We start from the raw sequence: 25,702 nt of genomic DNA, 5'->3' as shown, positions 1-25,702 counted from the left end.
TTTTCTTAAGTCATCATTTTTTTTATGTTTCTGCTCTGCCTCTCAGTACAAATGTATATTTTTACTGCTATGCAGACTTCACAGCTAATTCAGACTACTGGATTTAAGTTAAAAACACCAGATTTTGTGTTTATTATTTGTCCTTTCATAAATAGCGTCATAGCGTTGCAGGCAACTTTGGGTTCTCCTCAGCATGTTAAAAGGCTTTTTTTGAACTTCAGCTGCATACTGCCTACCTGTGGTCATCCTACGAAACATCTAGCACATAGACGTTTGCAGGGTGTTTACAATGCTGTTTTGAATCCTGTTTAAAATCTGCAGAGGACACTTAGATTATAAAATGTTTGATATTTCAGGAATTTATGCATTCAAAGCCTCCTTTTTCTGAGGCACAAGCAGCTTTCCATCCCATTCCCACAAGAGATGGCCAGAAAGAATAGGGCCAAAGACCTGCAGCCAAGGTCAGGAATTGAATCCTGGATGTATTTAGCATATATGAGTCTATTATTCCGCCATAACTAATCTAGTTTACACAAGCGCATTTTGACTGTAACGCTCAGGCAGTCACACAGCCGCACTTCATTCCAAATGAATAACCAAAGGACAGTGCTTCTTTGAAGTCCAGCTTCAGGCCTTTGGTTCATCGTTTTATTCCCATCTCTATTTAGTTAGACCTGTCAATTCTTCTGTCCTCCACTTCTGTGCCTTCCTCCTCTTTAGGAACATGCTGCACCATAGCTGCCATAATCAGGTACCTATACGCAACAGAAACTGAGAAAGCAAAATGACAAAATAAAAACTTTCATAGACCCTCACTTTGAAATGTACGATTTTGCAAAAAAAAAAAATAAAATTTGTTCATAACTTTTACATTTATTCCTTTTTGGCTCTTGGCTACTCAGAAAAACCTTTCGCAGTTTGTTTTCTTAAAATAATAACACTTAATGTGTTAAAAAAAAACTCATTCTAATCTTAATGTGCCTACTGCACTAAGATGCTATGAGGAGTGTCACAGTGGGCAAAATATTGGTATCTTTTGCACAATAGGGTCACGTTTTGTGAAGTCACCACTGGATGTATAAAATTCAGATAAATTCTGTTTTTGTTTTACTTTTACTTACTAGGTTTAATGCTATTTTTGGGACGCTATTTATATTTTCATTAGAGGGCTTTAACCTTTAACCTTAATTTTCAGGCCTAAGTATACATTGCAGTATTCCAACTTACTAATAAACATGAGATGCTCCAAATTCTCCTTTTCGATGGTGATGATGGTAATACAGTTTGTTGATTATTCTTTTAACCTGACTGAATAAAAATGACAAACAGGACACAGAGTTCTCAATACAGTACATGCCAATTTTATTCAGGACTTGGTCAGTAAACTGTTGCAGTAGTAATGGCTCTTCAACAATGCTGTACAGTATTGGGTTGCATCTGATAGGGTACACTTGCATTAACTGTGCAGATAGGTAATCAAACAAATTGAACAGCAACATGATTCAGAGGATTCAGCAGGACAAGCCTTTATCAAAGTGTCATTGCAGACAGTGGTATATAATGCCCAGGTTTTACACAGAGCAGAAATCTGGGATCTTGAACATGTGTACCCGTCCTCTGTTGTTTGACATGTAAGGCAGTTTGGATTGCAATAGAGTTTTTTTAGATTTTCTTTTACCCACCTAAAGTGTTTTCTGACAGAACATCCGAAGGAAAATAAAAAATAAAAATAAAAATGCATTTTTTTGACCAACAGAATCTAAAACGTGAGTAAAAGTATTGCAGGACATCGATGTCTTCAGGCAGAACCTACAATGGCAAGATGCCAGTAAAGCAGCAGAAGTTACATTTAAATACTGAAATAGAACAAAAGCAAAAATCTAAACGAAGAGGATGAGCAGGCAGGAGGTCGTGGCACGCCTCAAGCGGGTATGGTCTCCTGTAAGAACAGGACGTGGCGAATGCAGCACCCCCCCCCCACCCCCTCGCATCGTTTTTAACCTTCGACCTTTGTGTTGTCAAGCAGCCGTCACTCCAGCTTGAGCAGCTCCACGTCAAAAATAAGTGTGGCGTTTGGTGGGATGACTCCGGGGTGGCCCGTCGTTCCGTAAGCCATGTCTGGTGTGCAGGTGAGTTTCACCCTCTGGCCGAGGCTCATCTGAGACACAGTGGAATAGATGGACAAGTCTGGATTTAATGGCAGCGTACTTCTCCACAAGGCTAATTCAAAATGAAATAAGGGTTGAAAAAAAGGCAATGGTAACCTATGCTCATTTATTTTTTGTTATTATTAAGAAGCGTGTTATCCCTGTGCTATTCTTTATTATTATTTATATTTTTTGTCCTGTAGTAGAAAACATCTCTTAAATTTGCTTACGGCCTAAAAGGCTAATAGTTACCAGCTCAGTGTTCAGCAGGTGTTTAAAACACATTCTTTTACTTATTTAGTCATATCTAAAACATATCTAGTGTGATCCTATGAGTAATGAGAACAAATTCAACTGGTCACTATAACATCTAAAATAATCCAGTTTTAACTCTTCAAAAAAAAAAAAATCAGTCTCTCATATAAAGGTTTTTTTTTTTGCCTAAAATAAAAAACACATGAAATTAAACAAAATTGAATTTACACATTTTATAAGGATAACAATGTCTGTAAAAGTGTTGTGTTTGCATTTTATCGTATTTAAGATCATCCATTTGTAGCATCAGTGACTCTGGGATCGACCTCATGGTCTTTTGTAGACAGCCGGGGACATTTAGCTGGATTAATAATACCTGCCTTGACATAGTCGGACCTCTTGAGCCTGGACTGGGCTTTGTGAAACAGATAAAGCCGAGACACATTGATCACGTCATGTCAAGCCCGGCTTTAGCGCTTATCCTGGATTTCCAAATTTGCCTTTTGTGAAATAGGCCATAGGACTTCGAGGCTCGTCACAAAACATGAACGACCGATTTATTTGAGGCTCTGAAATGCCAATGGGTTCGTGTCCGTGCATAGTCCCCATTCATCTGTCCACTGGCCCTGATGGATTGACAACCAGCTTCTGGTTTGTTGTCTGCTGGAACAGGTTACGGCAAACAGAGGCGTGAAAATGGAAATTGATTGCTGGTTGTTTACTGAGGGTTTGTGGCCGACCAGACCCGAACAATGCAAGCGTGTGCAGAGTTAATGAGTCCTTACTAAATGCATATCATTTCATTATGCTGCTCGTTAAGATCCCTTATTATGCAGTGAAAAAGCAATAACTTCGATAAATCTATCATGTTGTAATCCCAGTGGAGGTTCCAGTGGGAACAACATTTGAGCGTGCATATAAAATTTACCAAACCGTCATAACAAGCTTTAGAAACATCATGTTTGGTCAGCAAACATACCAGCAGGATTTCAACAAATTGAAAAAATCCGTCTCTGTACCTCTGGGCTCCTGTTTATTGAAACGTTTTATTGATTATTTATTAAGCTGTGTGTTTCTGGATGAACCTATGAGAACAAACCTGGCCAGAAATTCCCTGCAGTTTACCTTGCGGTTCAGAGAGTTTACTCTGTTTTTTCCCCAAAGCAAATGCGTCTTCCTTGAGTGTCTGACTCATGGCTTTCCCATGAACGCATGCGTAGAACCGCATGCGTTCTGCCCAGCCATTTCAACCAGACGGAACTGCAACAACTTCATACAATTAAAACATGCAGAGGACAAATTTTTCCATCCAATCGGACGCTCTGGCTTAAAGATTGTGCATCGTTTGCCACACACACACACACACACGAGAGACTTCCCTACCACAATATTAACGGCAAAAGAATGCCAAGGCTGGTACTAAAAGCATTTTTGTCTCTGACATTTTGCTAGTTGGAATATGATCCTTAAGCTGACCATGAAAATACTGTGATGAATCATCTACATTAATGATCTATTAACATGAAAGATGACAAACCCAACATTCATGGTCTCGTGGTTTCTGGCTCCGACACTGTCTTATGGTCTTTCTTTTTTTAACCATAAGATAAAGCTGGAGTACCCAAAGAGATGCCACACATGCATGGGGAGAACAAGCAACCTCCATGCACATAGACACCAGGCCAAGATTTGAACCCAGGAGTTTGTTTTTGTTTTTGCTGTGGGCAACAGTGCTAACCACCGTGTGGCCTAATTTCACCATACCTAAACAAAAAAAAGTTGCATGAAAACACATTGCCTTCTTACCTGTGCTACTCCTTCTTCCCAGCCTTTTATAACCTCCATCCGTCCAATCTTGAACTTGAAGGGCTTGTTCCTGTCTCGAGAGGAGTCAAACTTTTTCCCATTCTGCAGCATACCTGCCAACGAAACAGTAAATCCACACACCGCTGTGATAAGGCAACCGCAAAGAAAACAATACTGTTTCATGAACGAGCACGTCTCAGACATGACCTGCAAGAGCTCATTATGCTGCTGTGGTTTCCTTTATTGCATGAGAAGAACAAATGTGATCTGAATATGAAGCCGCTGTCCTGGTTTAGTAGATTATTTTTTTTTAATTTTAACTAGGCCGTTACCTGCATGCATATAGACCACAGGGAGAAAAGGCACAGCAGAGCAGGATACTGCTCTTTCAGAATTGACCGTTACCTTCAGGCTTGATGATAAGATTGGGGCCATTAAACACTTCTAGAAAAGACAGGAAAACACTGCTCCCCTTTCCTGAGACGCTTTAATACATGAAGGGATGCAATCTAAACTAATGCCGTGCCTCACTAATGACTCGTAAACTTTCTGACCCTTTTAAAAGCCAGGAAAGCAAAACAATCCCACCCTTAAAACAGTCCGCCATTGTTCCCGCAACAACTAATCTGTCCGGGACAAGAAACCCGGACCCGTAAGCAAACCCTGCTCCGAGGAGCGCTTTGCCTCGACAGCCTGGGAACCAGCCAGCTCTAAATACTAACTTTAGCCAGCGGGTCTGCCTCAAAGGCACATCGTTTGTACTGCAGACGATGTCACGAGTACCCACGTCTCACAGGTGTAAAGGGGTATTTTAGCATCCGCAGAGCTAAAAGCTGAAAATCAGCACAGATTTCTTTCTATTTTTGATGAAAAACAAGCCAAACTTTCATCAACAACTTTACCCTCGCAGAATAGCTGAGGGGATCGCGGGAGTAGGGGTGGGTGATACGGACTTTAAATTTGATCACGATATATTGTGGTTCTATTGGGATAACGATAAAAGAGATGATAAAAGGCTATAACCAGCTTCTCGTAGTCGTTTTATGTAACGTTGTGGCTTTGACTTCATGATGATTATAGCCCCATAAATACAAATACTGTCCTTAAAAAACATATTTAACAATGCAACATATACTCAGTTCAATTTGATTTATATAGCAGCAATTCACAACACATCGTCTCAAGGCACTTTACAGATATTAAAACAAAATTCGAAATACGTTTCAACAGGACAAGTTACATAAAGAAATGTGATTTTTATCACTAAACTGCATTTAATTATATGTTTGACTTTATTGACACATATTGATGCTGTGAACAGTGGAGAAAATGGCAAAACAATCCTGACAATACTGGCAGCTTTTGGGGGTTTCAGGCATGAGTAATTGTAATTTATCGTTGTCAAAATAAACCCAAATTCCTATAATGATGAAAAAAAAAAAATTCACGATAAACGATACGATAAAGTCCCAGCCCTATATGGGATGCTTATCTGCTCTACATGTGATTCATGGCACTGGAGATATTTTGTGGAGGTTTCTGCAGAGGTATGGGGTAACTGGGCAGCTTGAAAAGGCCATACGGTCCTTGTATGCCCAAAGCAAGAGCTGAGTCTGCATCCTCAGCATAAAGTCAGGCCTGTTCCTAGTGTGAGTTGGACTCCGCCAGGGCTGCCCCTCGTCACTGATCCTGTTTGTGGTGTTCATGGACAGGATCCTAAAGGGTAGTTATGGGAAGAAGAGCGACAGTTTGGGTATATGTGAATGGGTCAGGTTATATAGATTGTTCAAACCCTACTATATGCCATCTTTGGCATCACTGTTACTGATGTATAAAAAAGTAGAGCTGCTGCTTCTCCACATCGAAAGGAGTCAGTTGAGGCGGTTTGGGCATCAGATCAGGATGCCTCCTGGGTGCTACGCAGGATCGATGGGTGGTTTGTTGCACCACTGAGTGTAGTAAAAAATGAACTGCAATAATTAAATACATCTGGAAAGCTCTACCAATCAGTTAATAATGAATGTTTGGGTATTTATTTTTTGCTACTTGAGTGTGGGTCATTCGTTTTAGCTGATGAGAGATCTTTTTCTTTTGTTGCAGCAAGCGAAGTGATGGGATGTACTGAGGAAAGCCATTATTATTATTATTATTTATTTGGAGGGCTGCCAGCCGGGTGTGGGTGTGTAGAGGCTGTAGCCTTGGCATGAGGCCAGTAAGGCCCTGTCCTGCTTCAGATTCTCTGAGGACCAGTCTCTGGTGATGCATGCAGGCCACATTATCAAGGATCAGCATCAACCTCTGCTACCAGGCTGAGCCTGTTGCATCCAGATCTGCTGACACCACTGAAATTAACCAATATGATTTGACTATGGAAAATGGCATTGGACAGTACATGCTAAAAACGGTCTGGGAACTCCTGCACCACATCAGTGGAGAGAGCAGCGAGTTTTTGAAACCTCTCCAATATCCTGCAGACACCGCCTGGGTTTTATTTGAGCTTTACTGTTGAGGTGCGATGTGAAGGGTGCCTAGACACTTTAACAAAAGCTATTGTTTCATTCTGGTTACTCCGCCTGGATGGAGTTGAGTTTCTAGAATCTCTAGTATCTGAATCTTCTTTTGGCTTTTCCCTCTGATGAACTCATTCCTGATCCGATCAATCCCCGTCACTCCCAAAGACAACCTCAACATCTCTGCGTCCCGTCTCTTCCTCAGGGCTACTGTCTCTAACCTGTCTGAACATAAAGTAGGTATGGGTAGGTCAGCATGAAACTAAGTATTTTTAGAACTTTGTCCTTATTTTCCACCATTAAGATGAACAATCCAAGTCGTTTTCGCACTCCACATGGGATAAAAACACCAGGAAGAGAAAAAAAACAATTCCTAAAACCCCTTTGGGGTAGTCTCTAATTTAGCTACCTGTCAAAATTATACACAAGTGTGAATATTTAGCATTTAAAGTTGGTGTCAACCAACCAAAATGTAGTCAAGGTGCCTTGCTCATCTAGTTATACGAATGTTGATACTGTACTGCTTCTCCCCTTTCCTTGCCCCTAAAATTAGCAAGTCCATAATTTCCAAGAAGCCCTCCGTAGCCCATATATCAATAGCCAAGCCCCTTTCCAATCATGGAGTCATCAGGTTCACACACATCAAGGCAAATGCCACCTGCTGCAGCTCCTCTGGCAAAGAGCGCATGGAGTCGGTTCAGTCACAAGCTGCAGCCAAACAGCGTCCACGAGAAGGGTGGCCATGGAGGGATCATTGCCGTTGACGCTTGTGGTTAAACAGGATGGCAAGAAAAGCCTGAAAATATACCCGCTGCTGCAGGCAGAACACGTTCGTTGGCAACAAAAGGCTGGTGCACAAAAAAAAACGTGAGAATTTACTCTTGTCGCAATTACCAAACAACGAGCAGCAAAAGAACATGGCTAAAGTCACAACTTGATGGGACTTCGACATTTACACTCGGGCACGAAAAGGGCCGTCAGAATCCTTATTGTTGACCACCCCACCCCCCACCAGTGGAGTATCACTGCTCCGTTATCAGTTTTTGTCCAGCTAAGCCTGGGCGCGGTCTGCAAAAATAAAAAGCGAAGCCTATCCCTTCCTGCTGCCTGGCTCCCAGACTCCCTCCCCGTCAGAGGGCTCCTACTGGTTGTAAGCTGGCAAAGAGCCATACCACACAGGGGTGGGGTTATTTTTACTCCCTTTACTGTATCCTGTGTTGCCCCTCGTCTAGAAGAGCTGCCAGCCAAGCAACCCCCCCCCCCCCCGGGGCTCAAATGCGGATGAACTGAGACGCGTGTAAAGATATCCCTTCACCAGACTGGCTTCTGTGCTGCGGGCGCCACACGTCTTAATGAATAAGTCAAGTGTTTGTTTGTATAACGGAGCGACCAGGAGAACGGGTCTAAAAGTTTAGGAAGCCATTTTGCTGTCACAGTGTTAGCTGCGTGTAAATAATCCCCACCAGGGGTGGAAACAGGATGTGAGGAGCCCTGTTTTTCCACTGACAAGCAGCGTTTGGTTGATGACTAGCTCCCATTCTTCCTCACGTCTGCCCCGAGGCATTATTCAGGTGTATGCTGCAGAGAGGATCTTACGCTCGCTGTTAGGAGAACAAGCCTGTCAGACTCAACAGGAGATTATGTTCTCTTAAATCTTCAGCTGTTTTTTTTTGTTTTTTTTACCTGCATACTCCATACTGTTGGCAGCGAGCACCTCTACAGACAACATTTCCTTCCTGGTAGTAATTTGGCCGCTTGTGAATCTGAACCCGCTGTTCAGTCGCGCTTCAAGCCGTCTTCTTCTCAGATGTAAAACTCTAGAACCTAGACTTGGCAGAGGGGACCAAAATTAGGCCTGGGCATCGTTTCCCTCCCCCCACTGGGAGCCTCGCTTAAGTGAAAAAAAACAACAACAAACAACCAACTAAGAACTCAGATTGTCACAGAAGCCTGGTGCCGCCAATCGCTGCATTTATCTCCGACTGGTTTTCCTTTCTTCGTGCGGACGGATCCCGTGTCCTGCCTGCGTTTTCCTCCCCCGGCGGCGGTCTGATACGCAGGGAAACGGGCCTGAGGCAGCAGGACTGCAGCTGTCGGAGCTGCCACTCCGTGAGCGCATGGACGTGTGCGCTGGATGACGGAAACAGGGCTGCGAGTGAAAGACAGGGACCCGCAGCGCCTCGTAAAAGTACTCAGACCTCTAGAACCTATGACCACAGACATCAATGTATTATTATAATGGGGTCATACATGAGGAATCCAACACTAGTATGTAATGCAGTAGACGTGGCAGGCCTGTAAGGTGGTTTCAAACCTTCTTGCTGTTTTGCAAAGAAGAAAAGGAAAGAGATTTATCCAGGGTGGATGGAGAATTACACTGTCTGGATTTTTTATTTCTACATAGATTTGAATAGATGTCTTTAAAATGTGGTACTTTGTGTTGGTCTGTCGCTGGAACGAGACAAAATGTGGAGAAGTCCAGGAGGTGGAAATACTTTAGCAAAGCACTCTCTTGCAGGTTTGAGGCCAGAGTGGCAGTGACCTCTCCGCTAATTTGAGCGACCGCATCGCTCACCGGAGTCAGAGAGAGGTCGCCGCTGCAAATCTTTGAGTCCGTTTGCCCTGACGTGTGTGTGTGTGTGTGTGTGTGTGTGTGTGTGTGTGTGTAATCCATGGGGTGTAAACGAGAAAACAGAAGGGCATAGCGGTTTTTAGAGAAGAACAGGGGAGCTCTGTATGGCTGAATGCTGGAACCAGAGCGGATTTAGATCCAGTCATGTACGGCGAAATATCTCGCTTTACTCTTTGTGGTCGTTTCTCCTTTCTGGAAAACAGAATCAGGGTAGCATGAGTTAAGGTTAAAGCTCTGAGATTTGGCATTAGGAGACATCTAAATTAATGACCTCTAAAAAGTTATATTTCTAGATAAGATTTCAACTCAATTTTTACCGATGCATTTATATTGACAAAAGTATTCGCTCTCCTGCCTTGACTCGCATGTGGACTTAAGTGACGCCCCGTTCTGAATCCATAGGGGTTCAATCCACCTTCTGCAGCTGGAACAGCTTCAACTCTTCTGCGAAGGCTTTCCACAAGGTTCTGGGTTGCGTTTACGCATTCTTCCAGAAGCACATTTCTGAGGTCAAACACTGATGTTGGACGACAAGGCCTGGCTCTCAGTCTCCGTCGTGTTGGGTTGAGATCAGGACTCTGTGCAGGCCAGACAAGCTCATCCACACCAAACTCTCAGCCGTGTCTAAATGGACCCTTGCTTCGTGCTCTGGTGCTCAGTCGTGCTGGAAGAGGAAGGGGCCGGCTCCAAACTGTTCCCACAATGTTGGGAACAGTTGTCTTGGTATTCTGAAGCATTCCCAGAATCACGCTGGAGTTCAATTGAGCTCCTGAGAGCGACCCGTTTCTTTCACAGCTGTATGTAGAAACCGTCTGCATGCCTTGGTGCTGGAGTTTATGCACCTGAGGCCATGAAAGTGACTGGAACACCTGATTCTGATAATTTGGATGGGAGAGCGAATACTTTCGGCAATATAGTGCATTTTCCATCTCTGCCAAATGCATTTTCCCGTGCCCATACAATATTCTTTTTTTGCCTGTTGTACAGACTTGCTTTGGCTTAACTCTATAATTTGTAGGCCATTGTCTCCAAATACCAACAGCTTATGAGCAAAGCCAGCGGGTCAGATTGCAAAACAATAAAATAAAAAGTAAAGAAGGAGAAGAACTTCATTTTAAGTTCAATTCAACAATAAAAGTGCGAAGCTACCACAGAGTTGGCCCAGCTCTTTGCTTCGGACTACATGTTGTGCCTAATCGCTGTCCCCGAATGGCCGGTCTAAGCCATGAGACACCCAGCTGAGTTCACCTTAACAACAATCTGCAGCCTGTGTCTGAGCTCCGCTTCGTCCAAGCTGTTAACAGATTCCATTAAAGGGACACAGCTGCCAGTTGTCTCTGACTAGACAGGGAAGAAAGGGCTCGCTTGTGACCGCCTAATGAAGACGTCTGCTTCGGTTCTGCATTGTGCGTTCGCGCTGCAGCAGAATTTGACATAATCTAATAACTGGTACTTAGCAAATGTGTGCAATTTGTTAACCCCTGCTTATAGAAGCTCCTTAAAAATAAGTATGATGTTTAGCAGACAGTAAAAAGCCAATCTCACATTACAAAGTAGAATAATCTGAAGTAGTTGGACTTTATTCAACTGGATTCCCCGTAATCTTACTGGACCACAAGGTCTCAAGACAAAATCTTTTATTTAAAACGGATATGATGCACTTATGATGCTATGTGTGTGGATGAGAGACTGTTACCGAATGAAATCATGTAAAATATCACTACTATTAAAAATAATGTTGATAACATTTATGCCGCAGGGAAAAAAACGATTCATGCTGCCCGCTATACTCTTAATGCAATAACTTTGGCTTGTAATAATAATACATTTTGGATGACTTAATCAGATGAACAAAACTGCGATAGTAGTGATCCATCCATCCATCCGTTGTCTTATCCAGGAACAGGTCGTGGGGGCAACAGGTCCAGGAGGGAAACCCAGACAACCCTCTCCCAGTGCATTCTGGGTGACCCAAGGTGTCCCCAGTCTAGACGGGACACCCAGTCCCTCCAGCACGTTCTGGGTCTCTTCCCAGCGGGACGTGCCCAGAAAACCCCCAAAGGGAGGCCTCCATGGGACATCCTGACCCGATGCCCAAACCAGCTCATCAGACTCCTTTTGATGCGGAGAAGCAGCAGCTCTACTTTGACCTACAACTGGATAACAGAGCTCTGCACCTCATCTCTGAGGCTGTAAGGCAGTGCAAACTGGAGATGACGGCTTAAAGAAGCCAACAGAACACCCTGGGGCTCCCAAACCAGACACCTTCCTGTCTATTGCTACGCCCTGAGAACCCGTCTATAAACTCCACAAACAGGACCGGTGACAAGGCACAGCCCTGGTGGAGTCCTACCCGCACTAGGAACAGGCCCGACTTTGTCGATCCCTACAATGAGACGATGACATACTGAAACAACTGCATTATATGCGACTGGAAAACCAGAGAGAAAGCAGGAAAAAAGTATGCATTTCGCTGCCACAGTCGATATGAAGATAAGCCAACCTCCTTGTAACAATGACCCAATGTTACATGTCAGGGTGCATTTTAATGTATTAATAGGAAAAAACAATTAAACAAGACACTAATTGGGTTTTCCTTTTTGTTTGGTTGGAATTGGTGTGTTTTCTGGGCGTGGCTTCACCTGCGGTGGAGGGACCTCAACCTGGCATGTCACGCTCAGGTGCGCAGACAAAACAGTCCTCAGGGATTTGCACACAATGTATTGGTTCCCGGTATGGCTCAAACTAAGAGGCAGATTAAAGAGGGGCGATACTGGCCAGAGCAGATTTTTTCTGTCGATACAGATTATTAAGCAATTATTAGAATGGGTTTAAGATATTTTCAGTTTGTATTAGTTTCTAAATGTATTGTTTTGTTTGCTCTTTGTCTAGTGTGAATAGTGTTTATAGTGTTTATAATGCAATAATGTATTGCTTAGTTTTTTTGACTGCCGTTTGGGTGCCGCTTCCATGGCCGCTCGACCAGTTTGACAACCACGTGACTCTATTAATAAGAGTCGGCAGAGCGAAACTGATCCAAAAGCCAAACCCCAGCCGACACCTCCTCCTATGGCAGACAGCAGAATAAAAGTCGCAAGAACAGTTTTACATCCTGTGAAAATGATTCACAACTATAGCTTCATTTATCTCTGCAGCTGCTCATCCGGTCACACACAATGCCCAAAGAGAAGGCGACTAAAGCCTCAAGTTGAATCAATGAATCATTTATTTGTCCTTTGTGTATTTGCCGTTGCATAGTTGAATTTTATTCAGCTAAAAATGACTCAATAGTTTGGGCTAATTAAGCAACAAAAGCAATAAAAGGAGATTCAAACTACTAACGGCGAAGAGAAAAAAAAAACCACAGAGGCAATGCCACAAAAATACCTAAAAAGTGTTTACCATAGAAAATGTGCCAGAGCGGGACTAGTTCTGTACTCCCACAAAAGAAAACACATGATGGTCGACAGATGACATGCAAACTAGGTTTTGTTTACTTCTGTCTGACCTAGTTGTCTGGACTGCCAACCCTGGGGCACAGAACAGCCCAAATGTACTTCCCCAAACGCCTCCGCGTCTTACAGCCCCCACCTTAAAACCGGGCCTTCTGACAGGAGACAAACAGGAAAATCAAAGCAGACGTGTGTGTGCGTGCATGCATGCACAAGTGTGTGTGTGTGTGTGTGTGTGTGGATGTGTGTGTGTGAGAGAGAGAGAGAAACAAGCTGAAACAGAGTCAAAGGGCTGACAGAACCAAACATCTGATCTCTCTGTCGGAACAAAATCAGACTAACGGTGTTTCTAACAGAGGAGGCAACCCCCGCAAGGCTTCTGGGACTCTAACCAACACTCGGGTGCACCGCCCGGCAGACTGTGGGAATTGTGCGAGCGACTCGCGACCTGAGCAGAGCAAACAATGTGCAAATAGGCAGGTTTCCTCCTACGGCAGCAAGGACAAAGGAAGGATGCGGAGTTTCAAGATCGCCGGGAGAAGAAGAGGAAGAAAAAAGGCATAGTTACCTATGTAATGCACAACACACGTTTGGCCTTTCTTTGGAAAAGTTCGCCCTGTCAAGAGAAGAGAACAAATGTTAGCGTACGCTTGCACACTTCTGAGTCTCAGAGGCTAATCTTGTAATTATCCTAACAGTTCTATTAGTGATGATCGTGTTCGGGCCACTAAGCCAGACCTTTCTATGAACACCATAAATAATCCCTTTAGACATGAATCATAGAAACGTGTCATGGTACGTTTTTCTACTTGTTTAGCCATTCATTTCTAAATTGTTCTTCATTTAAAACCAAACCTACCCTTCCAAAAACAAGCTGTCACAGACACACATGCCCCAGATTAAGGCATATTTTTTGGTAAACCCATGTTTTTTCCTATTTTTTGCATTTGTTTTTAGTAAACTTCGGCAAATGGGTTCATTTTAGTGATGCACCAATATGAAATGCTCAATAAATGATTGAGAAATATGCTCACTGAATTTTTGAATGTGGGTTAGTCTAGACTTATACGCTGCATTTCGTATGTCTTCTTTCAACAGCAACCACACTGCTGACATTGCATCTCTGCTTCCTTTAAAAAAATAAAATAAAATGCGCACACAAACACACACACACACACACACACACACACACACAATCCTGAGCGATGCATCGCTGTCAAATGACCGAACAACAACCGCATGACCAGCCCCTTACCCTGTCCCTCAGTGAAACACAGCCACAAAGGGCAGCTAGATGGAAATAAACATCTGTTATTAATATCAGTCCGGTTTTACTTATCGGTTACCGATATGTCAAAAAAAACGACTGACATCGGCCGACACTAGGGCTGCAAAGTCGACACGGTCAACGACGTCAATAATAAAATTTTGCTGACGCAAAAATGAATGCGTCATCGCGTAGTTTAAAATATATATAAACATTGCGGCGGTCTCCCTTTCAGCAGTAGTTTAAGTCACATGCAGTTCACTAAGGCGGCAGCAGAGGGCAGTATAGCGCCAGTTCCCCGGTGAGCAAAGCGCACCTCTGTCGCGTGACTTCAGCTTCAACCGAAAGAAGAAGAAGAAAATAAAGTTAGTACAATTTCGTAAATTACACTTATTTTTAAAACAAAATGAACGTTAAATTTTAGGCGAGAATGTGACTGTGTAAAACCGAATATCTGCTTGGTTATGGCTTAGTGGTGAAATGCCCGTTATGTCCGTTCTCGCTGCGCTTCTCCCAGCTGTAGCTGAGCGGAGGATCAAGCTCCTCAGCCCCGCAGGAGGAGGCCTCTGGGGGGCAGACTGTTTTAAATCTACCGCTGCAATTCAACCGGATGATATCTAACAGTTATTATTGGGTTAATTTCTGTGTTTAATTTATCCCTGAGATCAATGTTTGAGATTAATAAGGGGGTTGTTTTATTTAACTTTAATGCCTCACTAGAGCGCTGGAGTTTATTGGGAAATAATCATTAACTCGTGTTTAATGTTGATGCTGGGAATATTGCCTAATTAAAGAGAACAAGCCTGACTGCAAACATGTTAATATGCTCCTCTTTTTTACACTATAGTTTAAAATCTTTTTAAACATCAAGCAACGTCAAAAGCTTGAAGGTTGAAAGAGTAAAAAATATCTACTTTGAGAGAAATATTAAAAGTAAACTAAGTCAGTTAAGTTTAAAATGAATATATGGAGGATCATTTATAAAGCTAACAGATAAAAGGATAGTGACAACAAGAAGCGTTCAAAGGTGTGTAGACAAGAACAAGGGAGTCAAAATATTTGTATAACTGAAGTGACGGAGAAGAACATACAAAAAAATAATCGGAATTAGTCAACTGATTGGAGAGAAAAAAAAAGATTAGTCGGCTATAAAAAAATATTGTTAGTTGCAGCCCTAGTAGATGCCGATGTTAATGCGGGTATATCATGCCTCCCAACTTTACTTGTAGCTAAATTGATGACCTCCAAGTTAGAATTTTGCAAAGATTTCAGGAAAATTGGACAACAACAAAAGACAGTTTCGTTAAAAGGACCAGAGAGGGTGGCATGACCAGATTTTAGAGACGTTGCAAAAACCAGCTGAACAATATACCACTAATTGTTTTTTAAACGCATCGAACCAAGGGCGTGTACAGCACTACCTTTGATGCACGAATCAAGATTCCTTTGTAATTCCTCCATTTTCTGTTAGGGTCAAACCTACTAGCTCTATCAAAGAACCCCTACCAACACATTGCTGTTCCAGCTTATGTGTGATCTGCCTTAGGAAGAAAAAAAAAGAGCTGATTTGGCAGGTCAGACCTTAAAACATATCACAGAAATTGGTACTGGCCATCAAAAGCCTGGTCGGTCAGCTCTCCTAATCAAAGATCATAAGCAATCATGCTTCATGAAACCCTGTGATGAAAATGCATACCTAGTTACACAGCTGGGATTGTTATTGCCACTGTTGTCTGAGAAGAAAAAATTAATATACACACACCAGTGGTTAGTTTTACATTTAAATTCTTGGTGCTCCTGGCAGGAAAGCCAAAGCTTCACTCCCTGCCTTCAAGCCTCAAGGCTCACTTCAGTCAGATCTGCCCCTCTCTTCTGTGGAAACATTAGCCTGGAGGATTTTTTTATTTTATTTTATTTTTACTCCATGTTTTAATACCACCCTGCGCTGCTTGTGACAGTGAGGGGTCCAGCTTTCCTTCCTGCAGTTTCTGCTCGAAATGACGGTAACATAATTCGTACATTTCCCCCAGTCGGACATTTTCGGATACCTGGTAGCACAACTGATCATTTGCAGAGTCCTGCTGTTTTGACATTGGTGGGGCTAGCACGTTTGGAGAGTTCTGGAAAAGGTGCCATGCAAAGGCTTTCAGTGAAGCCCCTCAAAGGTTGAGCTTTACCATGGAGCTCTAATTATAGTTAAAACAGCCTTTCAACGCACAGGCCGACTCCTATTATTCGCTCAGGAGCATGGCACTTCTGGAGCTGCAGGATTAATCCTGAGCTCTACGGCATTCCAGGGAGCCAGCGACAGCACCGCCACTTCCCACCCCGCATCAAAGGCGACCCGAGGCGGCTAGATTTACTCACCATCACCGGGAGATATGGTCTCGACTTCTACGCCCATGGCTGTGCTACTTAGAAGAACGACTATGAAACATAAAGCCTCAGAAGGACCTCTCAACAGCCGGCGCTGCCCTCTTTAGCGGCTACAAGTCGGGCTTTAATCGATTGAAATGTGTGCAACGGAGCACCATCGACCCGCAGCCTCGGCCAGCCGTCACTGAGCCCACGGACTCTGTCGCGAGACACAGCGCAGAGAGCTAAAACTGCATCACGCGCGTCTTGCGCCGCACAGAGGGGATGCTAGATGGAGATGTTGGGAGTACGTACGTCTGCCCCTTTTTCCTCCATTTGTCGGAGACGTGCGCTTTTGGTTAAGGGGAAATATTTTAATATTCTTTTTTTCCGGCCAATGAAAGTAACGGTTGTTGTCCTGAATGCAACTTTATAAAGCAGGCAAAGAGGAGAAAGCGAGATTTTTGCTCAACGAACTACATATCCCATGATGCACCTACCCTGGTACGGTTCGTTTAGCTTCCGAGTCATTTCGAGCGACGTTGGAGGCACATTTCAACCGGTAACGACGTGGAGAAATTGTGTTTTTTTTTATCATGTTTGTTATGTTTTCGTCTGAGACGGCTGCTGCATTTACAGCTTAGTAAAACTGCATGTCTGTGCCGTCTCGTAAATTATTTGATTAGACAACTTAATAAAGCTACTAGCCAGACTTCTCTGTAAAATGTGTGGCCACTGTAAAAACAGCTGATAACCAATGGTAGGGTCGGGACCCCACTTGGGATCACGACTAACTAAGTACTTGGTCTTCAAATCCTTTGCGGATTAAACTAGACAGTATAAATTATAATGATTAACCAGATGTTGTTGTGTTTTAAGAGAAACAATCGCTTTAGAAATGGTCAAACAAATAAATGCATTGGGTCTGGATACTGTTATATACTGATGTAAGTATACCCTTGTTTAATGAAATTATTAGAAACGTTTGTATAATCAACCAATAGTTTGGCACATGAGTCCATTCTGGTATTATTTTGTGGGTCAAAGATTTGGGAACATCTGCTATAGATCATGTCATGCACAATTTTAAATGTATGTATCTATCTTGTGGCAAGATGCCATTTGCACAAGATAAGTTATCTTTCCCTCATTTTCATGTTCCTTTTTAAATGCCTCCTTCAAGTAGGTTTTCCCTGTTTACCTAAATGGCTCCAGCAAAATGTTCGAGCCAATGCAAGAGAGCAAGACAGATTTCTGTTAAATTTGGCAACAATTAAACCACCAGATTTTTTTTTATTCTTATTTTTTCTAAAGATAAGTGCAGCACCACATGATTACTTTACATCAATACTTTTTGAAATCTCGGAGTTAAGTTGTGGTATACTCTCAGCAAGTGCTGTTTTTGCACTGCTAGCCACACTGAACAGGTTTTTTGCTAATATAAAATGCTAAAGACAGATAAACACATCAACTCCTTAAACCAGGGCTTTTAAAGTGTAACCTGGGGACTATCTAGCTAAATAAAGCAATAGTGACCTATATCCTGGTTTTTCATGATAGTACTCAAAGAAAGATAATCAACCTGTTCTGTGCTGGGGGGTTTTATAGGTTTTTTTGTTTTGTTTTTGTTTTTTGGGTTTTTTTTACTGTACCTGCTCACTCATTACACACTGAATCTAAACATTTTGAAGAGCCTTCTTATATCTGCTTATATTATAGTTCCTAAAGAGATATTTGAATCGCCACAAATCAAAAGCGGTTGGTTAAAGCTTTACAAAACAGACAGTGAACTGGTCGCCTAATTCTGATCAATGCAACTCTAAACTTTAGCGTTCATTTCCAGCCACGTCTTTATATAAGACATATAGTCTTGTTGATTCTTTCCCCTAAGATAATTTTCAATAATATTTCCAGCAGAACTGCTGCACCAGTCGGCTGAAACGATTGTGAGGCGGATAGAGTCATGATGAGCCTAATCCTACCTATTAGCCCCACCATGCATGGACCGGCAGTACAGCCTGTACTATCAAAATCATTCCTGTTAACTCCAGAGGGGAAAGAAGTAAGAAAAACTTCCCGTCACACAGCAATCAGAATGAAGCTTTTTTCAGTTAAACAAACGTAGTATTAGTTCAGAATATGGATGGGCAATATGGTTGTGTTAAGTATTAAAATATTTTAGCTGGAAATATTCATATTTATATATTTTAGCCTCACAGAAAATAATTAAAATAGATTATTCACAATAACTTTATATATATATTTATATTCAGTGCATCTGTGCTGCTGAACTTGATAAAGCAAAAGCCAAACAAAGCCTTTAGTAATGATATTATTAAAGCAAAACTGCAAAAATAGTTCAAACTTTAAAAGTAACAGTCTTGGTCATTGCTGCCAGTTTTTAGACTTTTCAGACATCATCTGAAAGAGCCATTATTCTCATAGTATGTCATGTTGTCCATATCGCAACTTTTTTTTTTTTTTTTTTTTATAAACAAAACAGTCATTGCACATCCCCGGTTCAGACTGGAGCACCACTATACCGGGTCACCGTCTGACCATTAGAAGACAGCATCTGCACATTTTACGTACGGCGCGTCTGTATGGAAGCTAACTAGACGTAAAATTTCCAACAGAAATAGAAGAAGACTGTTGTCAATGTCACCGTTTGCTTCGGCTTTCCCATCCACCCTACCTGGGTTGTTGGGCCTCATCGGAGTCAAACTGTAGCTCAAGCACCCGATGTTTCCCTTGCAGCTCGAAAGTCACTGAATATATGTCGAAATCTGTGAAAAAATCGGAACGCCATCTGAGAGGCCCGATTATTGTACCTCTTACGAACACACCCCGAGGAGAATTGACCTTGTTTTTCTTGAGCGTGCTTTTAAAAACATTTAGAGTTTGTGAATTTTATAAACAACAGCCAAATAAGACCTTGTTAAAAGTTACATTTTACTTCCCCACATTTAAGTGATGCAGTTTGATAGTTGCCTGCTCGTCTAATTCTATATCCGGTTTTCTATGACGAAGGGGATGAGATCTATTTTGGTAAAGCTTACAAACTACTTTCACCATATCTAAAATAAGGACATGCTGCAGTGACCGACTCAACAAAGCATTGTTAATACCCCGGGCTGCTAACTGTATGTTGTTAAGGTCATCCGGCGTAAGCAGCTGTAGGTGTTCGTCACGACAGCCTCGGCTCAGGCAGAGGGGGATTAAAGCGTGTACTTGGGAGGAGACACAGGAGAGGCTTTTGCTGTTCTTAATCTGCACAGGTAGCAATAGCTACCTCCTTTCCAAGACCAGCTCGGTTAGGTCTCTGTCCTCAATGCTTCCTTTTTCAGACGTATAATTCCCCCTTTTTTTCTTTTTCCAAGCTTTTTCCTTCCTTTTGGGAATGGATCTTGGTAAGGCAAAGCTGCTTAGGAGCGGCATCAACACGCTACACCAAGCCATCCACCCCGTGCACGGGATCGCGTGGACCGATGGAAAGCAGGTCTGCCTGACGGCTCTCTACTTCGTCAACGGCGAGGTGAAGTTCGGCGACACCAACGTAATCGGGCAGTTTGAGCACGTCTTGGGACTCTCCTGGGGCCCGCTGTGCTGCTCGGACTCCCCGGCGCTGCTGGCCGTGCAGCACAAGAAGCACGTCACGGTGTGGCAGCTCCAGCTCAGCGCCCTGGAGCAGAACAAGCTGCTGTGCACGCAGACCTGCGAGATGAGCGAGCCCTTCCCTTTGCTCTCTCAAGGCTGCGTCTGGCATCCCAAACTGGACATGCTGGCCGTGCTGACGAAGCGGGACACGTCCGTGCTGTTCTCTGTGCGGGTGGACAACCGGCGGGTCAAAGCGGACATCAAAGGCAGCGGGCTCATTCACTGCGCGTGCTGGACCAAGGACGGCACGCGCCTGGTGGTGGCTATAGGCGGCGCACTTCATTCGTTCATTTGGAACGACATCCAGAAAAGTCTGGTGCCGTGCACCTTTTGCCCCGTCTTTGACGTGGGGGGCTACATCTGTGCCATCGAGGCCACCGGGGAGGCCCAGGTAGCCGTGGCCACAGAGCTGCCGCTGGATAAATTGTGCGGCCTGAACTCTGGCATGGCTTTTGACCTGCCAACAGAGGCCGAGTCTCTGCAAGGCCACGGCTCTCACGTGGTCATGTCGGACGAGGACGCTGTTCTGGAGTCAAGGAGGAGGTCGTTTGAGTCCGAGAGATCCTACATCCCCAGTTCAGGCCCCCTTGATCTTACCCATCTCCTGGCGAGGCACCGTCGCTCGGACCCCAGCCCCCTTATCCATCTGCGCCGCAGGGACACCATGACGGGTTCCGGGCAGGACAGCTCGCACCTGGTTCTGGTCACGTACGAGCGGAAGGTCACCACCACCCGCAAGGTGAGCATTCCGGGGATCCTGGTGCCGGACGTTGTTGCTTTTGATCCGCGTGCCTCCACGGTCGCGGTGGCTTCCAACACCTGCAACATGGTTCTGGTGTACTGCATCACAGCCTCCGCCATGCCGAACATCCAGCAGATTTCCCTCCAGCAGAACGAAAGGCCCAAAGGTGTCTGCTTCCTCAGCGACAAGGTGCTGCTTTTGATGGTGGGCAGGCAGAAGTCGAGCGATCCTGCCTTCCTCCCGTCTTCCAACACGGACAAATATATCCTCCACATCACAGCCAAAGAGCTAGTGTACGACGGAGGAACAGCCATCGCACCATCCCCCTCTGCCATCAACCACGAGTCTTCTTCTAATTTATTCGCAGGGATTAGGAGGCACTCAGAGCACCTGTCAAAGGATGACAGGGAGCGCCCTGGGATAAAAGACTTGGTGCTGCCTGGGAGGGGGGTCATTTGCTCGCCAGGGAACAGACGCCGGCTGGTCGAGGAGGTCAGGAGCAGCGAACCCAGCCCCGTCGCCAGCTCCGTGGACTTCTCTGAGCGGCCAGAAAGAGCCTCGTCCAGCACTTCGTCCATCCCGGTCGAGAACTTTGACATGGACCACGTCAGTCGGATGAGCAGCCTGGCCGTGGGGGGCCAGGCCAGCAGGGACTCCAGCCGGGCGAGTTCTCCCCGCTTCGAGTCGTCGGAGAAGATCCTCTCGGAGCCGCCGACGCTGCCCCTGCCTGAGAAAGCATCCGGACTGACGAGGGAGCGCTCCCTGGAGCAGCTCGTCCACAACATGGAGAGGCTTTTCACGCGCTTCGGAGACGTGCAGCGGTGCCTGACCGAAATCGGGGACCATACGCAGAACGGCAGGAAGGCTCCAACAGTCTATCCCAACGCAACCGATCCGCCGTACGTCAGCGTCACATGCCAGGTAACGCCATAGTCTGTTTTCTCTCAACTGCATTTCTTAATCATCGCCTAACCCTAGCTCCTGAGCAGTAACTGCAGCCTTATATCGGCATATTGAGGGACTTGCTACACAAGAACCGATGCTGATATCGACTTTGTGTTGCTCTTTGCCCACTCGTAGAAGCAGTTATCAGAGAACGTGTTCATCGATGAGAGGAGGCCGGTGCTCCTGTGTGACGGAAAGCTGTGCCTGCGTGCCATCCAAGACCTATTTAACCTTACCATTGTGGAAATGATGTACGGTATGTGCTGAAAAGCCGCAGAAAACGGCACCTTGTTTTTTTTTAGCTATCTCATTGCTGTGCCACCTTCATGCTGAAATGTGTTCTTGCTTTACTGTGGAATCAAACATCGCCACCACGGTCAAAGCCGTCCGTGCCTCCTCTTAGCGTGTCGGATTAGTCCTGTCGTGACAGAGCGTACAGGGTTAGACAATGGAAACCACGAGGAGGAAACTCCTCGTAGTCTTCTTACGTAGGTCCCTCCCTGCATGTGGTTTTGGAAACCTGGTTGGATGGGCGTCCCTGCGCTGACCAGGAGCAGTGGAGGGTTTTGGCTACCTGGGCCTGAGCTCTCTTTATAGATCTTTGCCAGTAAAGATGGTTTATATTCCATAAAGAATGGCTTTTCAAACAGTCCGCTCTTACCTAGACAACATGGTCTGACATTGTTCTCCTGTTAACGGGCCTCAGCTATTATTGGAAGTGATTAGGCGCCTAGATCAGATTAAAAGGTTTAACACAAAAGCGGCTTATCATTCCGTATAGGCAGAGTCTTTTGTTTTCTTTTGGTTTGTTTCTTTTTCACCTGACCAAAAAAACAACTAAGCTCACCACAGCAGTATTTATATATGCACAAAGGACAGTTTATTGTGTGGTAAGTATAGGGCACTGGGATGAGACTCAAAACTGGACTGTGTTCAAGAAACTCTTCTTCTTTCGGCTTTTCCCTCTCAGGGGGTCGCCACCGCGAATCACCTGTCTCCATCTAACTTTATCTTCTGCTTCTTCTTCCTCTTTTGTCCTCTTTCACTCCATCCTTAAGTCTCCTCTTTGGTCTCTTCGGTGACTTCTGATCTCAGTCTAGCTTCCACTACTTTTTCCCGTACCTTCATTGTGTGACTAACCAACTTTATTCCCCTGTAGTTGCACATCTCCCCTTCTTCTTGAAAACTGGTACCAGAAACCTTCTCTGTTCCTCTGGCGTCTTCTTGCTCCCTAAGATCTCAATAAACAGTCTAGTCAAAAACACTACAGTCGACTTTTGTAGACACTGGCACAGCTCCGCAGGTATATCATCAGGACTAACAGCCTTACGACTCTTCATCCACTTTTTGACGCGTCTCTTGCTTTAATTTCTTTTCTCTCCCATTTTCCTTTCATCAACTCTTCAAAGTATTCCTTCCATCTTTCTATCACAACTTTCTGCACCTGTCAGTACATTTAATCACCCTAACCTGCCCAACATCCTTGCCATCTCTGTCTCTCTGCCTTTGTTTGGCCTTGGCAACCCCTAGCGTCACTTTATGCTGCATCCCTCTGTACCCCTGGTGGATCTCTTCAGTGTTCACAGTGTCCCACTTCTTCTCAGCTGATCTTTTTCTCTGAACACCCTCCTGTACTTCCTCATTCCTCCACCAAGTCTCCTTGTCAACGTTCCTTCCAGAAGATAGCAAGTGCTCTACCTTCCCGTCTCCCCGATAGCATTAGCTGTCGCTGTCCAGTCTGGAAGCCCGTCCTGGCCACCCAGGGCTTGTCTCAGCTCACTCCCTGAAAGCCACACAAACTTTTTCCTGTTTCAGCTTCCACAACTTTGGTCCTCTTCATCTTCCTCACCGTCAGAGTCATTCTACACACCACCGTCCTGTCCTGTCTGGCAACACTCACACCTACCAATACCGGGTTCAAAATAATTGTGTTTTAAAAGGTTTGTAAAGCTCAGTTCATAAAACAACTTTTGGTTCCATAAACACAGATGCATTGGTATCACTACACATTGTATTCCAAGTCGAAATATGATTTCTGCTCAAAACAGCGAGTGGCCTGGTCAGTCGTGATAGTTTTAAACATCCATCCGTCCATCTATTGTCTTCAGATGCGATATATAGTCCCTCCGGCCGGTCCTGGGTCTTCCCCGGGGCCTCCTCCCAGGGAAACGCGCCCAGAAAACCCATAGAGGGAGGCGCCGAGGGGCCATCCTGATCAGATGCCGAAACCACATCCACTGGCTCCTTTCAATGCGGAGAAGCAGCGGCTCTACTTTGAGCTCCACCCCAGATAGGAAGGATTTTGGGTTGAATCTGTAAAGTTTGGCTTAAATTACAAATTTTAAGGGATCATGGTTGCATCCCGTCAAATTTAAGGCAGTGTTAAGCTATTTTTTGAGGGACTTTAGGACTATAGAAATCATGGCGACTGTACTGGATTCATTCAGTGGCTCCGGCTGATTGTTTTTGACCAGATTTTTGGTACCGTCTGCTGTTGAAGTAACAGCTGTGATAATAAAAACAAGATTGTTGTGGGAACCTGTTAAATATGTTTTTGTATTATCAGGATTAAAAAAAGTATTCACACAGGAGTGGTGTATGGGAGATTTAAAAGTACTGTCTCAGATTTTGAGATTTACTGTTCCCCTGTAGTGTTTCGCCTTGGACCGAATTGAGGAGGCAAATTTTGTACATGAGCTAGGCTCAAGCGATTAAAGTAGTAAAAATTTCTTAGTCTTTTCAAAATGTAAACAAAAAGAAAATATTGTTTTCAAAGGAATAACAATATAGACTTTGGATCTGTGACATATAATGGAATAATTGCCAAATTTCTTTCTCCAATGTCTGAATGTCGCTCCAAATTTCCCATTTTATTGCAAAGAAACACTTTCAATCTTAATACATTGATATTTAAATTAATCGTGAACATTGTGCATGTTTTTACGGGTCCTTTTTTTGTTTTAGTTTTGAAATTTTTACTTTTATCCCTTTGGCCCAGATAGGTTAAAGAGAAATATGTGATTTACTATCCGTTATGTTTAAAAGTTGCAAAATGAAATAAAATAAAAACACACAATATGGGTCATGCCTGTGCAAATTCTCAGTATGGATAATCTTTTTGGACAGGGTGTACTAAGGGAAAGCAGCACCAACAGTCTTGTATGTTTCTCTTCCAGGACCATTGTGGATCATACTTGTGGCAGATGCTGATGGCTTCGTGCCTCTGACATTCAAGCCCAAAGATGAACTGACGGTGCGGAACGGAAAGAGGAAATCTGCACTGCGGGCTCTTGGAAGTCCGGAGAATTCCTGCCCCTCCAGTCCAGCGCCGACCCAAAGCCCTACGACGACTGCAGAGGCCTCCATTTAGTCCATCCTGACGAGCACCTGTACGGACTCACATAGGAGTGTTTCTCTTTGACTTCCACATCTGCAATCTCAATGCCACAGAAAACCCCTGTTAATACTGCAAATTATATTTTTATGCTTAAAAAATGTTTGGTTGTTAACAGGGCTGTCTTTTCCGATTGTATATTTCCATGTTGCTTCTGTAAATTGAGATTAACCTAATAAGTACTGTTCTTTTTCTTTGAGGAAATGTGATGCAGTCTTATATAGTGTTCCTTCATAAAAAAAATAAAAGCTACAGCTTCTAGGCTATATTTTAAACGTGTTTAAGATGTGTCCCCTGCCAGTATTGGCATTTTTTCCCCGAAAGGATTACTGTAAAATCCCAACGAGTATAAAATACAGTTTTTACAACTAAAATGTCTGTATTTTCCCTTTACAGTTACTTAAATATTAAAATGTTAATGTTCTCACTACCTGAAATATTTAGGGCCGCTTATGTAAAAGAAGCCACCCTTTTTGTTGTCGTCAGTAGCGTGTCTGACCACAAGAGGGTGCAACACTCCACAAATTCTCTTCAGGTAGT

General features: G+C 43.9%; 2 protein-coding genes and 1 long non-coding RNA gene across 3 annotated transcripts; 1 reads left to right on the top strand and 2 right to left on the bottom strand.

The window, feature by feature from the left end:
* Window positions 1–1,338: 1,338 nt before the first annotated feature.
* On the bottom strand, window positions 1,339–16,631 carry fkbp1b (FKBP prolyl isomerase 1B). Its single transcript, XM_012866692.3, has 4 exons — window positions 16,437–16,631; window positions 13,371–13,418; window positions 4,209–4,321; window positions 1,339–2,158 (listed from the first exon to the last, which is right to left on the bottom strand). Exons 1-4 carry the CDS (start codon window positions 16,471–16,473, stop codon window positions 2,030–2,032), a joined length of 327 nt encoding a protein of 108 aa, XP_012722146.1. The 5' UTR covers window positions 16,474–16,631; the 3' UTR covers window positions 1,339–2,029.
* On the bottom strand, window positions 8,392–13,031 carry LOC118566209. Its single transcript, XR_004932883.1, has 2 exons — window positions 8,543–13,031; window positions 8,392–8,490 (listed from the first exon to the last, which is right to left on the bottom strand). It is a non-coding gene; the product is annotated as an uncharacterized LOC118566209 (long non-coding RNA).
* A 129-nt stretch (window positions 16,632–16,760) lies between the features above and the next one.
* Window positions 16,761–25,581, top strand: LOC105929076 (WD repeat and coiled coil containing). The gene is made up of 4 exons (XM_012866690.3): window positions 16,761–16,986; window positions 19,805–21,744; window positions 21,904–22,024; window positions 24,945–25,581. Exons 2-4 carry the CDS (start codon window positions 19,825–19,827, stop codon window positions 25,136–25,138), a joined length of 2,235 nt encoding a protein of 744 aa, XP_012722144.2. The 5' UTR covers window positions 16,761–16,986; window positions 19,805–19,824; the 3' UTR covers window positions 25,139–25,581.
* Window positions 25,582–25,702: the final 121 nt, after the last annotated feature.

The sequence above is a fragment of the Fundulus heteroclitus genome, chromosome 15 (assembly GCF_011125445.2).
Source record: "Fundulus heteroclitus isolate FHET01 chromosome 15, MU-UCD_Fhet_4.1, whole genome shotgun sequence".
Classification (NCBI taxonomy): Eukaryota; Metazoa; Chordata; class Actinopteri; order Cyprinodontiformes; family Fundulidae; genus Fundulus; species Fundulus heteroclitus.
The sequence above is the reverse complement of the archived record's forward strand: the minus strand, read 5'-3'. Positions and strand labels throughout refer to the sequence as shown.